At 47.9% G+C, this 16116-nt stretch overlaps 1 protein-coding gene across 2 annotated transcripts in view; it reads left to right on the top strand.

The window, feature by feature from the left end:
• The first annotated feature begins 7944 nt into the window (after nt 1-7944).
• LOC128694252 (solute carrier family 23 member 1-like) overlaps nt 7945-16116 on the top strand; it is a 41948-nt gene continuing 33776 nt past the window's right edge. The window contains exons 1-3 of one of the 2 annotated variants that reach the window (XM_070093570.1): nt 7945-8025; nt 15034-15149; nt 15933-16035. In XM_070093570.1, the coding sequence (XP_069949671.1) occupies nt 15049-15149; nt 15933-16035 (204 nt within the window). In that variant the 5' untranslated portion in view covers nt 7945-8025; nt 15034-15048. Of the gene's footprint in view, nt 8026-14622; nt 14934-15033; nt 15150-15932; nt 16036-16116 lie in introns of those variants that run through there. The other variant, XM_053784278.2, reaches the window with a different exon arrangement.

The raw sequence follows: 16116 nt of genomic DNA, 5'->3' as shown, positions 1-16116 counted from the left end.
GGGGCTGGTGGTGTATGGGCTGGTGTATGGACTGGTGGTGTATGGGCTGGTGTATGGACTGGTGGTGTATGGACTGGTGGTGTATGGACTGGCGGTGTATGGGCTGGTGGTGTATGGGCTGGTGGTGTATGGGCTGGTGGTACACCCAGGGACAGACACCTACAACCCGGGCCACACACCTACACTCAGGGTCACACACCACCTACACCCCGGGCCACACACCTACACCCTGGGACACACACCTACACCCTGGGCCACACACCTACACCCAGGGACAGACACCTACAACCCGGGCCACACACCACCAACACCCCGGGCCTCAGTCACCACCTCGACGGCTGCTGACACCACTTTTAGCCGGGTGACCATCTGTTAACGAGCCGGGCCGGGACAACGCCGGCGAACCTACACCTTACACCACACACTTCCACTGTCTATGTTACGTTGCACGGCAATGTCTTTTTTCTCGATGCCATGAAATCTTACCCAGGTATTGAGACTGAGTCGTGTTCAGTCTGCCTTTTGATCACAAGTTGTTTTTGAAAATCCCACAGCACTTGTTCTCTCTAGGCTGGAATACTGCTGTGCATTAACATCTCCATTCAAAGCAGGTGAAATCTCAGATCTAGAGAGTGTACAGAGATCCTTTACTGCACGTATAAGTTCTGTCAAGCACCTTAACTACTGGGAACGCTTGGAAGCACTTGACTTGTACTCGTTGGAACGCAGGAGGGAGAGATATATCATAATCTACACTTGGAAAATCCTGGAAGGAATGGTCCCAAATCTGCACACAGAAGTCACTCCCTACGAAAATAAAAGACTGGGCAGGTGATGCAAAATACCCCCAGTTAAAAGTAGGGGCGCCATTGGTACGCTGAGAGAAAACGACGTAAGTGTCCAGGGCCCAAAACTGTTCAACAGCCTCCCACCAAGCATAAGGAGAATTACCAATAGATTCCTGGCTGCCTTCAAGAGAGCTGGACAGATCAGTGCCGGATCAGCCGGGCTGTGGTTCGTACGTTGGCCTGCAGGCGGCCAGCAGTAACAGCCTGGTTGATTAGGCCCTGATCCACGGGGAGGCCTGGTCGTGGACCGGGCCGTGGGGGCGTTGATCCCCGGAATAACCTCCAGGCAGGTAGACCGCCTCACTTGTGGCAGGATCAGTGACCAACCTGTTACCTACCAACCTGTACTCACTTATATGTGGTAGTATGGGTCGATTCATAGCTCCTGGACCCTGACCCTGTGTACTCATCTAATTGTACTCACTTAATTGTGCTTGCAGGGTCGAGTCATAGCTCCTGGCCCCGCCTCTTAACTGGTTGCCACTAGGTCCACTCTTTCCCTGCTGTACGAGCTTTATCATACTTCTTCTTAAAGCTATGTATGGTTCCTGCTTCCACTACCTCACTTTCCAGACTATTCCACTTCCTGATAACTATATGGCTGAAGAAATACTTCCTAACATCCCTGTGACTCAACTGAGTCTTCAGCTTCCATCTGTGGCCTCTTGTTGCTGTGTCCCATCTCTGGAACATCCTGTCTCTGTCCACCTTGTCGATTCCTCAGTATTTTATAAGTCGTTATCATGTCCCCCCTCTCCCCCCTGTCCTCCAGTGTCGTCAGGTCGAGTTCCCTTAACCTATCCCCGTAGGACCTGCCCCTTAGCTCTGGAACTAGTCTCGTTGCAAATCTTTGCACTTTCTCTAGTTTCCTGACGTGCTTGGCCAGGTGAGGGGTTCCAAACTGGTGCTGCATACTTCAATGTGTGTGTGTGTGTGTGTGTGCTCTTATATGGTCGTTACTAGGCTTACTTTCTCCTGGCTTCGAGAGCCATATCGTATCTCTTCTTACAGCTATGCATGGATCCTGCCTCTATCACTTCTTCCAGGTCGTTCCACTCCCTGACAACTCAAGGCTAATAAATACTCCTTAACATCCCTGTGACTCATCTGTGTTTTCAACTTCCAGCAGTGCCCTAGTGTTCCTGCTTCCCGCCTCATCAATAATTCCTCTCAGTAAGTCACTGTCATATCCCCTTTCATCCTCCTGTCCTCCAGTGTCATCAGGAGGAGTTCCCTTAACCTCTCCTCATAGCACATATCCCTTAGCTCCGGGACTAGTCTTGTTGCAAACCTTTGCAATTTCCCCAATTTCTAAACATGGTTAACCAGGTGTGGGTTCCATACTGGTACTGCATACTCCAGTATGGGTCTGACGTACACGGTGTACAGTGTCGTGAATGCTTCGTGTGTGTGTGTGTGTGTGTGTGTGTGTGTGTACTCACCTAATTGTGCTCACCTAATTGTGGTTGCAGGGGTCGAGACTCAGCTCCTGGCCCCGCCTCTTCACTGATCGCTACTGGATCCTCTCTCTCTCTGCTTCCTGAGCTTTGTCATACCTCTTCTTAAAACTATGTATGGTTCCTGCCTCCACTACTTCACTTGCTAGGCTATTCCACTTGCTGACAACTCTATGACTGAAGAAATACTTCCTAACGTCCCTGTGACTCGTCTGAGTCTTCAGCTTCCAGTTGTGACCCCTTGTCCCTGTGTCCCCTCTCTGGAACATCCTATCTCTGTCCACCTTGTCTATTCCCCGCAGTATCTTGTATGTCGTTATCATGTCTCCCCTGACCCTTCTGTCCTCCAATGTCATCAGTCCGATTTCCCTTAACCTTTCCTCGTACGACATTCCCTTGAGCTCTGGGACTAGCCTTGTTGCAAACCTTTGTACTTTCTCTAACTTCTTGACGTGCTTGACCAGGTGTGGGTTCCAGACTGGTGCTGCATACTCCAGTATGGGCCTAACATACACAGTGTACAGTGTCTTGAACGATTCCTTATTAAGGTATCGGAACGCTGTTCTCAGGTTTGCCAGGCGCCCGTATGCTGCAGCGGTTATTTGGTTGATGTGTGCCTCCGGTGATGTGCTCGGTGTTATGGTCACCCCAAGGTCTTTCTCCCTGAGTGAGGTCTGTAGTCTTTGTCCACCTAGCCTATACTCTGTCTGCGGTCTTCTTTGCCCCTCCCCAATCTTCATGACTTTGCATTTGGCTGGATTGAATTCGAGAAGCCAGTTGCTGGACCACATGTCCAGCCTGTCCAGGTCTCTTTGCAGTCCTGCCTCATCCTCGTCCAATTTAATTCTTCTCATCAACTTCACGTCATCTGCGAACAGGGACACTTCAGAGTCTATTCCTTCCATCATGTCGTTCACATATATCAAAAATAGCACTGGTCCTAGAACTGACCCCTGTGGGACCCCGCTCGTAACAGGCGCCCACTGTGATACCTCTTCACATACCATGACTCGTTGCTGCCTCCCTGTCAGGTATTCTCTTATCCATTGCAGTGCCCTCCCTTTTACGTGTGCCTGATCCTCCAGCTTCTGCACTAATCTCCTGTGGGGAACTGTGTCAAAGGCCTTCCTGCAGTCTAGGAAAACGCAATCTACCCACCCCTCTCTCTCGTGTCTTACTTCTGTTACCTTGTCATAAAACTCCAGGAGGTTTGTGATACAAGATTTGCCTTCCATGAACCCATGCTGGTTTTCATTTATAATCTTGTTCCTTTCCATGTGTTCGACCACTCTCCTCCTGATAATCTTCTCCATGACTTTGCACACAATACATGTCAGAGACACAGCTCTGTAGTTTAGTGCCTCGTTTCTGTTTCCTTTCTTAAATATGGGGACTACATTAGCTGTCTTCCATTTCTCAGGTAGTTGCCCAGTTTCAAGGGATGTGTTGAAGATTGTGGTTAGAGGCACACACAGCATCTCTGCTCCTTCTCTAAGGACCCATGGGGAGATGTTGTCCGGTCCCATCGCCTTTGAGGTGTCAAGGTCACTTAAGAGCTTCTTCACCTCCTCCTCAGTTGTTCGTATGTCATCCAACACTTGTTGGTATATTCCCTCTTGATGTTCCCTTCTGTGCTGTCTTCCCACAGCCCTTCCTGTCTCTACTGTAAAAACTTCCTTAAATCTCCTGTTCAGCTCCTCACATACCTCCTGATCATTTCTTGTGAGTTCTCCACCTTCTGTCCTTAATCTGATCACCTGGTCTTTGACTGTTGTCTTCCTCCTGATGTGGCTATACAACAGTTTCGGGTCAGTCTTGATTCTCAATGCTATGTCATTTTCATACTGTCGCTGGGCCTCCCTCCTTACCTGTGCGTACTCATTCCTGGCTCTGCGACTGATCTCCCTATTTTCATGTGTTCTCTGCCTTCTGTACTTTTTCCATTCTCTATTGCATTTTGTTTTTGCCTCCTTACAACGTCGGGTAAACCAGGGGCTCGTTCTGGTCTTCCCGTTGTTACTGTTGCCCTTGGGAATAAACCTTTCCACTGCCTCCTTGCATTTTGTTGTTACATATTCCATCATTTCATTTACTGGCTTTCCTGCCAGTTCTCTGTCCCACTGGACCTCCCGCAGGAAGTTCTTCAACCCTATGTAGTCCCCTCTTTTATAGTCAGGCTTTTCCCATTCAACTCCTGTTATTCTCTCCACTTGCAGCTCTACTATGTATTCAAAGCACAGAACCACGTGGTCGCTAGCTCCTAGGGGACTCTCATACTTGATGTCCTCAATATCTGAGCTGCCCAGGGTGAACACAAGGTCCAATCTTGCTGGTTCATCCTCCCCTCTCACTCTGGTAGTGTCCTTAACATGTTGGTGCATGAGGTTTTCCAGCACCACGTCCAACATCCTGGCTCTCCATGTTTCGGGACCCCCATGTGGCTCCAGGTTTTCCCAGTCAATCTCCCTGTGGTTGAAATCCCCCATAACCAGCAACTTTGCTCTGCTGGAGTGAGCTCTTCTTGCCACCTCAGCAAGTGTGTCCACCATTGCTCTGTTGCTCTCTTCATATTTCTCTCTTGGCCTCCTGCAGTTCTGTGGTGGATTATACATCACTGCAATGACCACTTTGTGTTCCCCAGACTGAAGTGTACCTGCTACGTAGTCTCTTTCTCCCGTCTCATCTATTCCTTCCATTTTCTCGAATTTCCATCTGTTTTTTACGAGCAGAGCAACCCCACCTCCCCCCCTGCCCCTTCTATCTTTCCTCATGATCTGGTATCCTGGTGGGAAGATTGCATCTGTTATTGTCTCCATGAGTTTTGTTTCTGTAACTGCTATGATGTCTGGGGACTTCTCATTGATTCTTTCTTGCCATTCCTCATGTTTATTCGTTAATCCATCTGCATTTGTGTACCAAACCTTCAACTTCTGTTCTAATACTGTAACTGTGGTGCGGGGGGTGGAAACAGAGGGATCGGTGTGTGATGGTTGGTTTGGATTGTTCAGTTGCCTTGGGGGTGTCGTGGCTGGAGTCCTTCTGCAGGTGTTTCTGGGGGGTGCACTTGTCCTTCCATTTGATCCTGGATTATTCTGCTCTCCTTTTTCATTTCCTCCCATTTCTCCTTTCGTTTTTGAACTCTCTCTTTCATTGTCTTCCTTTCGTCCTGTGTTCTGTCTCGATCGAGGTACACACTCCGGAACTCCTGCTTGCCTCTCAACCGTGCTTTCTCCTGCAGGATCATGGCTTGGGTTGATTCTGCCTTGAAAATTACTTTGAGAGGCCGATTCCTTTTCTTTGTGAACCACCCAATTCTCCGAAAATTTGCCACCTGGGTCATGTCCCCCTCGCCTATCACCTTCATGATGTCTTCAATCGCTTTTTTCTCCTCCTGCTTTCTTTCATCATAAGTTTCCCCTTTAGCTTCGTCTAGCCCATAGACAAACACGGATCTTTCCCTTTCCACCTCCCACTGTGACTCCCATTGCATCCTCTGATGTGTTTTAGTTCCTTCCCGTGGAGTGTTCCTTCCTTCAGTCCCTTCCCTAGTTATTGCCCCTATGCTTCTTGGTTTATCCTTCCTGCTCACCTGCTCCTGGCCCCCACAGGTATCTGGTAAGGTCCTTGCACATGTCCTAGTTCCTTCAATGTCTTCCAACCTCTCATTCTGTCCTAGTGTGCTCCCTGTCTTTGTTTTGGCCCCATGTGGGTTTGACAGGACCTCTGCATACAGTTTAGTTTCCATGCTTCCTTCAGACCTGTTGTCTGTGTTTGATGTAGCCATTGCCGATGCTACTTCTGTGATATCTTTGTGCTGTTTCAGATGTCTCAGCTCCTCTTCTAATCTCTCTATCTTGATTTCTGCTGCTGTGGCCTGTTGCTTCCACCTTCTGCATTCTGCTGCTAACCTCTCTTCCATCTTCCTTTCCAGCTCATCTAGTCTCCTTCCCCAGTCTTCCTCCCTTTTTTTGAGCTCTACATCCCATTCCTCCCTCCCAGATTCGTCCTTGGAGCCCCTTGTCCTCATCCTGGTTAGGGGGAGGGGAATAGATGGTTAGGAGAGGGGATGGATGGTTGTGGGGGAGGGGGAGGATGGTTATTGGAGGGGTAGAGATAGTTGGGGGAGGGGGTTAGATGGTTTGAGGGAGAGAGGGGATGGATGGTTATGGGGGAGGGGGAGGATGGTTATTGGAGGGAGGGAGGTAGTTGGGGGGGTTAGACGGTTTGGGGAGGGGTTAGGTGGTTTGGGGGAGGGGTAGGTGGCTAAGGTGAGGTGGTTAGGGAAGGGGGAGAGGTGGTTAGGGGAGGGGGGAGTACGTGTTTGTGTCAAGTGTTTGTGTCAAGTGGTGGAGGATGTGTGGGTGTGTGTGTGTGTGTGTGGTGTGTGTGTGTGGTGTGTGTGTGTGTGGTGTGTGTGTGTGGTGTGTGTGTGTGGTGTGTGTGTGTGGTGTGTGTGTGTGTGTGTGTGTGTGTGTGTGTGTGTGTGTGTTTGTGTTTGTGTGTGGTGTGTGTGTGGTGTGTGTGGTGTGTGTGTGGTGTGTGTGTGGTGTGTGTGGTGTGTGGTGTGTGTGCGTGTGTGGTGTGTGTGGTGTGTGTGTGTGTGTGTGTGTGTGTGTGTGGTTTGTGTGTGGTGTGTGTGTGTGGTGTGTGTGTGTGTATGTGTATGGGTGCGGGTGTATGTGTATGTGCGAGTGTGTGTGTGTGTGTATGTGTGTGTGTATGTGTGTGTGTGTGTGTGTGTGTTTGTGTGTGTATGTGTTTATGTATGTATGTGTATGTGTGTGTGTGTGTGTGTGTGTGTGTGTGTGTGTGTGTGTGTGTGTGTGTGTGTGTGTGTGTGTGTGAGTGTGAGAGTGTGTGTGTCTACCCTTGTGTGTGTGTGTGTGAGCGTGTCTACCCTTGTGTGTGTGTGCTTGTGTGTGAGGGAGGGAGGGTTAGGGGGGGTAGGTTGTGTGGTTGAAAGATCCGTCGTGTAGGCACAAATTTAGTCTCATTTATCTTTCCCAATTATGCTACTCTCTCTACTTATTGCCCTTTCTGGATTTACGTATTAATTGTTGCTGGTTATTATCATTTTCCTTGTTCACATTGAGAGAGGACTTCCTAGCTTCCTAAGTATTCTTACTGCTAATAACTACCGGTAGTAACACTGCCTGTGTGCGTGTGTGCGTGTGTGTGTGTGTGTGTGTTTTGCATTTAAATCGCCTTTGCCTGATTGGCAAAGGCGATTTAAATGCAACATTGCTTTTGACAAACAAGGATAAAGAAAATTCCCTTGTTACAACAGATCTACTAAAATCAGCGTAGAACGTCAGAAAAGCGACGTAAATCCAAACACAGAGGCTATTAAACATCCGCAGACGAAATCACATTCTCCATAACTTGCTCCGTAGCTCTCAAGACACACATTATCATTTCCGGAGTGGTGAAGAGCTAAACCCGCAAGGAAGGAAAGAGGGGTAAGGTGGCTCCAGTTCCTCAGATCAAGAGTCCTTCAGCAGCATGGAGGAGCCCTGACGGACTGCACACATCGACTCAAGGCTCAGGGAATGACTACCTCAAACTCCTCCTCCTTGTTTTTATACTGGACTGAAGAACGCCAAGTGTTGTCCTAGTGTCTCACTTATCAAGACGGAGGAGCCAGCATCAGGGAGGACAACACTGTCTCAACCCTGTCAGTGTGTTGGAGAAGGTGGAGGCGTGTGGAGGCGCCCAGCTCTGTGAGTAGTATCTTGGACCTTTACCTTTACCACCTCTCATCACATTCACCACCTCTCATCACCTTCACCTCTCATCACCTTCACCACCTCTCATCACCTTCACCACCTCTCATCACCTTCACCACCTCTCATCACCTTTACCACCTCTCATCACCTTCACCACCTCTCATCACCTTTACCACCTCTCATCACCTTCACCACCTCTCATCACCTTCACCACCTCTCATCACCTTTACCACCTCTCATCACCTTCACCACCTCTCATCACCTTCACCACCTCTCATCACCTTCACCACCTCTCATCACCTTCACCACCTCTCATCACCTTTACCACCTCTCATCACCTTTACCACCTCTCATCACCTTCACCACCTCTCATCACCTTCACCGCCTCTCATCACCTTCACCACCTCTCATCACCTTCACCGCCTCTCATCACCTTCACCACCTCTCATCACCTTTACCACCTCTCATCACCTTCACCTCTCATCACATTCACCACCTCTCATCACCTTCACCACCTCTCATCACCTTCACCACCTCTCATCACCTTTACCACCTCTCATCACCTTCACCACCTCTCATCACCTTCACCACCTCTCATCACCTTTACCACCTCTCATCACCTTCACCACCTCTCATCACCTTCACCACCTCTCATCACCTTTACCACCTCTCATCACCTTTACCACCTCTCATCACCTTCACCACCTCTCATCACCTTCACCGCCTCTCATCACCTTCACCACCTCTCATCACCTTCACCGCCTCTCATCACCTTCACCACCTCTCATCACCTTCACCACCTCTCATCACCTTCACCACCTCTCATCACCTTTACCACCTCTCATCACCTTCACCACCTCTCATCACCTTCACCTCTCATCACCTTCACCACCTCTCATCACCTTCACCACCTCTCATCACCTTCACCACCTCTCATCACCTTTACCACCTCTCATCACCTTCACCACCTCTCATCACCTTCACCACCTCTCATCACCTTCACCACCTCTCATCACCTTCACCACCTCTCATCACCTTCACCTCTCATCACCTTCACCACCTCTCATCACCTTCACCACCTCTCATCACCTTTACCACCTCTCATCACCTTCACCACCTCTCATCACCTTCACCTCTCATCACCTTCACCACCTCTCATCACCTTCACCACCTCTCATCACCTTCACCACCTCTCATCACCTTTACCACCTCTCATCACCTTCACCACCTCTCATCACCTTCACCACCTCTCATCACCTTCACCACCTCTCATCACCTTCACCACCTCTCATCACCTTCACCACCTCTCATCACCTTCACCACCTCTCATCACCTTTACCACCTCTCATCACCTTCACCACCTCTCATCACCTTCACCTCTCATCACCTTCACCACCTCTCATCACCTTCACCACCTCTCATCACCTTCACCACCTCTCATCACCTTCACCACCTCTCATCACCTTTACCACCTCTCATCACCTTCACCACCTCTCATCACCTTCACCACCTCTCATCACCTTCACCACCTCTCATCACCTTCACCACCTCTCATCACCTTCACCACCTCTCATCACCTTCACCACCTCTCATCACCTTCACCACCTCTCATCACCTTCACCACCTCTCATCACCTTCACCACCTCTCATCACCTTCACCGCCTCTCATCACCTTCACCACCTCTCATCACCTTCACCACCTCTCATCACCTTCACCACCTCTCATCACCTTCACCGCCTCTCATCACCTTCACCACCTCTCATCACCTTCACCACCTCTCATCACCTTCACCTCTCATCACCTTCACCACCTCTCATCACCTTCACCACCTCTCATCACCTTCACCACCTCTCATCACCTTCACCACCTCTCATCACCTTCACCACCTCTCATCACCTTCACCACCTCTCATCACCTTCACCACCTCTCATCACCTTCACCACCTCTCATCACCTTCACCACCTCTCATCACCTTCACCACCTCTCATCACCTTCACCACCTCTCATCACCTTCACCGCCTCTCATCACCTTCACCACCTCTCATCACCTTCACCACCTCTCATCACCTTCACCACCTCTCATCACCTTCACCGCCTCTCATCACCTTCACCACCTCTCATCACCTTCACCACCTCTCATCACCTTCACCTCTCATCACCTTCACCACCTCTCATCACCTTCACCACCTCTCATCACCTTCACCACCTCTCATCACCTTCACCACCTCTCATCACCTTCACCACCTCTCATCACCTTCACCACCTCTCATCACCTTCACCACCTCTCATCACCTTCACCACCTCTCATCACCTTTACCACCTCTCATCACCTTCACCACCTCTCATCACCTTCACCACCTCTCATCACCTTCACCACCTCTCATCACCTTCACCACCTCTCATCACCTTCACCACCTCTCATCACCTTCACCACCTCTCATCACCTTCACCACCTCTCATCACCTTCACCACCTCTCATCACCTTCACCACCTCTCATCACCTTCACCACCTCTCATCACCTTCACCACCTCTCATCACCTTCACCACCTCTCATCACCTTCACCACCTCTCATCACCTTCACCACCTCTCATCACCTTCACCACCTCTCATCACCTTCACTTCCATCACTATCACCTCAATTATTAATTTTATTTACAGTGTTATTCTTATTATTATCGTTATCCTTCTTTGTTAGGTTGGTGGTGACAGTAGTAGATGTAGTGGTAGTAGTTGTAGTGGTGGTAGTAATAGTGATAGTAGTAGTCGTGGTAGTGATAGTAGTAGTAGTAATGATAGTGGTGGTGGTGGTGAGTTGTGGTGACAGAGATGACAGTTGTAGCGATGATAGTTGTGGTGGTGGTGGTAGTTGTAGCGATAATAGTTGTAGTGATGGTAGTTACAGCGATGATAGTTGTAGTGGTGGTAGTTGTAGCAATGATAGTGGTAGTGGCGGTAGTTGTAGCAACGAAAGTTGTAGTGGTAGTAGTCGTAGTGGTGATAGTTGTAGTTACCTGTAGTCTCTTCCAGGGGTCAGCGTACCCGCGGCCCGGTCTCAGACCAGGCCTCGTGGTTCCTGGCCTGATCCATCAAGCTGTTAGTGCTTGCCGCCAGCAGTTAAATATATGCACCACAACCCGGCTGATCAGGAACTGACCTGAGGAATCTGTCGAGGTCCCAGGGGCTCTGCTGATGATCCCACTCATGTATGGCGGACGTTGGCGAGCCGTGATCCCTTTACACTTATTGAATTCTCTCAATAATCTTGATAATGTGGGACGTCAGTGTTATCGGTCTGTAATTTTTTTATTAGTTGCTTTACTGCCGCTTCTACGGAGTGGGGTAATATTAGTATATTTTTAGTGACACTGGGATGATTTTAATCGGGGCTACGAGGATAACTCAGTGAAGTATGTTATCTCTACAAGTGTTTCTTATCTATCAAATATTTTTGTCGGAAGACACGTCTTTATCATATATCCTCTCGTGCTATCAGCCCCTCAGCTTCTTTTGTTGATTTCAGTCATTCACTGTTTCTAATGCACCTCCTCAGTGTTTTTTTTGTGTTGTAGTTGTGAGCACCACACACACACTCACACACACACACACACACACACACACACACACACACACACACACACACACACACACACACACGCACACACACACACACACACACACACACACGTACTCATGTACAACAGGCCTAGTGTCTAATCGACATGTGCCTAGGACAAAATGGTAACTAACACACACACATCAGGCGCATATAACAGGGAGGGCACTGCAATGGATCAGGGAATACCTGACAGGGAGGCAACAACGAGTCATGGTACGTGAAGAGGCATCACAGTGGGCGCCTGTGACGAGCGGGGTCCCACAGGGGTCAGTTCTAAGACCAGTGCTATTTTTGATATATGCGAACGACATGATGGAAGGAATAGACTCTGAAGTGTCCCTATTCGCAGATGACGTGAAGTTGATGAGAAGAATTAAATCGGATGAGGATGAGGCAGGATTGCAAAGAGACCTGGACAGGCTGGACATGTGGTCCAGAAACTGGCTTCTCGAATTCAACCCTGCCAAATGCAAAGTCATGAAGATTGGGGAGGGGCAAAGAAGACCGCAGACAGAGTATAGGCTAGGTGGACAAAGACTACAGACCTCACTCAGGGAGAAAGACCTTGGGGTGACCATAACACCGAGCACATCACCGGAGGCACACATCAACCAAATAACCGCTGCAGCATACGGGCGCGTGGCAAACCTGAGAATAGCGTTCCGATACCTTAATAAGGAATCGTTCAAGACACTGTACACTGTGTATGTTAGGCCCATACTGGAGTATGCAGCACCAGTCTGGAACCCACACCTGGTCAAGCACGTCAAGAAGTTAGAGAAAGTACAAAGGTTTGCAACAAGGCTAGTCCCAGAGCTCAGGGTTATGTCGTACGAGGAAAGGTTGAGGGAAATCGGACTGACGACACTGGAGGACAGAAGAGTTAGGGGAGACATGATAACGACATACAAGATACTGCGGGGAATAGACAAGGTGGACAGAGATAGGATGTTCCAGAGAGGGGACACAGAAACAAGGGGTCACAACTGGAAGCTGAAGACTCAGACGAGTCACAGGGACGTTAGGAAGTATTTCTTTAGTCATAGAGTCGTCAGGAAGTTGAATAGCCTAGCAAGTGAAGTAGTGGAGGCAGGAACCATACATAGTTTTAAGAAGAGGTATAACAAAGCTCAGGAAGCAGAGAGGGAGAGGACCTAGTAGCGATCAGTGAAGAGGCGGGGCCAGGAGCTGAGTCTCGACCCCTGCAACCACAATTAGGTGAGTACACACACACACACACACACACACACACACACACACACACACGCACACACACATACAGCTCCTGCGTGTTATGAGTCTTCACTAGCATATATTATATTTAGTTATGCCTGGATCCCTCAATCCCTCGTTTCTCTTCCTACAATTTTCAACTTGATATCATTCACCTCGATAACGTATTACCCAGTCGGCCTCAAGGTTCCAGTCGGCCTCAAGGTTCCAGTCAGCCTCAAGGTTCCAGTCAGCCTCAAGGTTCCAGTCAGCCTCAAGGTTCCAGTCAGCCTCAAGGTTCCAGTCGGCCTCAAGGTTCCAGTCATATCGCACGTAGGTCTATTCAGACCTACGTGCGGGCTGCCAGCAACAAAAGCCTGACTGATCAGGCACTGTGACCTCAGGCAAACCTGCGAGGCTAGGAAAAAAAACCAGTAAGAGGCAGCGTTCATTCAGGCGTCATGCAGACACATCAATACACACTCCTTGCGGAACTCTGAACAGATTTGCTTACATTCTCTCTTTCACTAAGCTCTCGTGAATAAACTTTCTTAATTACGTATTATTATGATAATCAGAACTAAGCGTCAAACGTACTTGGGTCATATAGTTAAGCTGTCGTAAAAGAAGATAGTCACGAATTTCTAAAAGAAGGCCGTGAAGAATGATTTATTTGTAAGTTTATTTACGTACATGTACGCATATATACAATTATCATACCTAGCGTAAATTACCCAAGATAACCCAAAAAAGTCTAAGTAACTTATCTCTACTGGGGTCCTTGTTAATTAATAGGGTTTAAAGCCTATCGAGTACACAAGGATCATTAAAACTGCATGTAACCTGTTTACCAGCAGTCAAGAATGCTTTAATCCTTAAAAAGATCGTTTTGATCCCTTTAAAGGGGATACAGTAGCTTGTCAGTGTATATACTCTGAGAGGCATCTACCTCTTCTAACACACACAACACAAAAAGTAGTAGTAAACAGAGCAAGATTCAGCATAAGCGAGGTGAAAACTTCAGTGCCTCAAGACACTGTCCTGGCACCTCTGCTGTTTCTCATCCTTATAGCAGACATAGATAAAAACACCCGTCACAGTTTTGTATCATCATTTGCAGATGACACTAAAATAAGCATGGAAGTCACTATGGTAGAGGACACTGAAAAATTACAAGAAGACGTAAACAGGGTTTTCCAGTGGTCAGTGGAGAACAACATGACATTCAATGGTGACAAGTTCCAGCTGCTTAGGTATGGAAAGAAGGAAGAACTCAAAAGGAACACTGTATACAAAACTCAAGAGGGTCATCAAATAGAACGAAAGGAACACGTAAAGGACTTGGGGAATAATTATGTCAGCGGACCTTTCTTTTAAAGACCATAACAAGACAAAGATCACGACAGCCAGGAGGATGACGGAGTGGTTATTGAGAACTTCATAACAAGGGAAATAATAGCAATGGTGACACTCTTCAAATCGCTAGTGTTCCCATTTACAATATTGCTCAGTGCTGACGGCCCCGTTCAAGGCAGGAGAAATATCAGAGCTGGAACAAATACAGAGATCGTTTACGGCTCACACTGAGCCAGTAAAGCACCTAAATTACTGGGTACGCCTGCAAGTCTTGAACATGTACTCATTGGAGCGGAGGAGAGAGAGAGATACACGAGAATATACACCTGGAAAGTACTCGAGGACCTAGTCCCAAATCTGCACACTGCCATAACATACTGGAGTGAGAGATATGGGAGAAAGTGCAAAATAAACCCAGTGAGGAGCAGGGGTGCGGTGGGGACAATAAGGCAACACTGTATCAACATCCGGGGTCCCAGACTATTCAACATCTTACCAGAAGATATCAGAAACACTGCTGGAACAAGTGTAGAAGCCTTCAAGAAGAAACTGGACAAGTATCTTTACCAGGTGCCAGATCAACCAGGCTGTGATGGATATCTGGGGCAGCGGGCCTCCAGCAGCAACAGCCTGGTTGACCAGGCAAGTACCAGAAGAACCTGGCTCATGGCCGGGCTCCGAGAGTAATGAAACTCTGGAAACTCTTCAGGTAAAGGTATGTATTTCTCAGTGTATATACGCTTCGTCTTGTTTCCATTCACGCTTTACATTGTCTTCAACTCACTCAGGAAAAACTAATTAGTAACGTTTTCCAGGTAGCAAGATCCAACATGTCCACACCTGCAGGTAAACTTAAGTATTCTCCCTCCCTAGAGAACATGACAGCCTCTGAAAACGACTCCCATGACACCAGCAAACTAAGTGATAATAAGTAAGTTAACCCTTCAAATGATTTTCTCTAAATAACTTGAAATTACTGAGATTTTTCTTTAAATAGAATTTTTAAGGTAAACTAAAAAGGATTTTATTGACTGTCCATGTATAACTTAATAATAATAAATCTTTATATCTAAAAGTACATGTACAAGGTATACAATCCTAGCTGACATCAATGACAAAGTACTATATAGATAGCTGCTTGTAATGCAGAGTATTTCGGGCAAATTAGGTCAATTTTGTCCCAGGATGTGACCCACACCAGTCGACTAATACCCAGGTACCTTTTTTACTGCTAGGTGACACTGGACAGTAGGTGTCTTAAGGAAACACGTCCTAATGTTTTCACTCGTACCTGGGATCGAGTGCGCTAGCACTCGAGCTACGGGTCACCTAAAACTTAGAAGAGGAAAGGTCAGTAGCCTACCATAATCCAAGCAAGTCAATCTAGCTTATTTCCTTTGTGGTCCTTAGGCCTTCTCACCTCCCCCAAAAAGAAAACAGTCAACTAACACCAAAGTACCTACTTACTGCTACCTGAGCATGGGCAGCTGCATACTAGGTACTGCTAGGCGAGCAGGGGGCAACAGATGAGCCTATCCACTCCTCTCTGGTTCGTACCTTGCTTATTTAGCTGTGAGCCGAAGAACCTGCCGCCTGAGCTTTCATTTCTTTATCCCCCTCAAACGAAATTTAAAAAAAAAAAAACAGGAACCACGATATATACACGAATATTTAGTAGATAAGAGATGCGCTAAACCCATGTGTTTCCTTCCAGGAAGCATGAACCACTCCTGAATGAAGAAACAGGTGACATTGACCTAATTTACACGCTAGAGGAAACCCCACCATGGTACATATGCATATTCTTCGGCTTTCAGGTAAGGTATAACTGCTACTGGTGTTAGAAAACAACCTCTGGAGGTGTCCCACCTCAGGGGATACCCAATAATATTATTATT

This window comes from Cherax quadricarinatus, chromosome 43 (assembly GCF_038502225.1).
Source record: "Cherax quadricarinatus isolate ZL_2023a chromosome 43, ASM3850222v1, whole genome shotgun sequence".
NCBI lineage: Eukaryota > Metazoa > Arthropoda > Malacostraca > Decapoda > Parastacidae > Cherax > Cherax quadricarinatus.
This window is presented reverse-complemented; position numbering and strand designations above follow the sequence as displayed.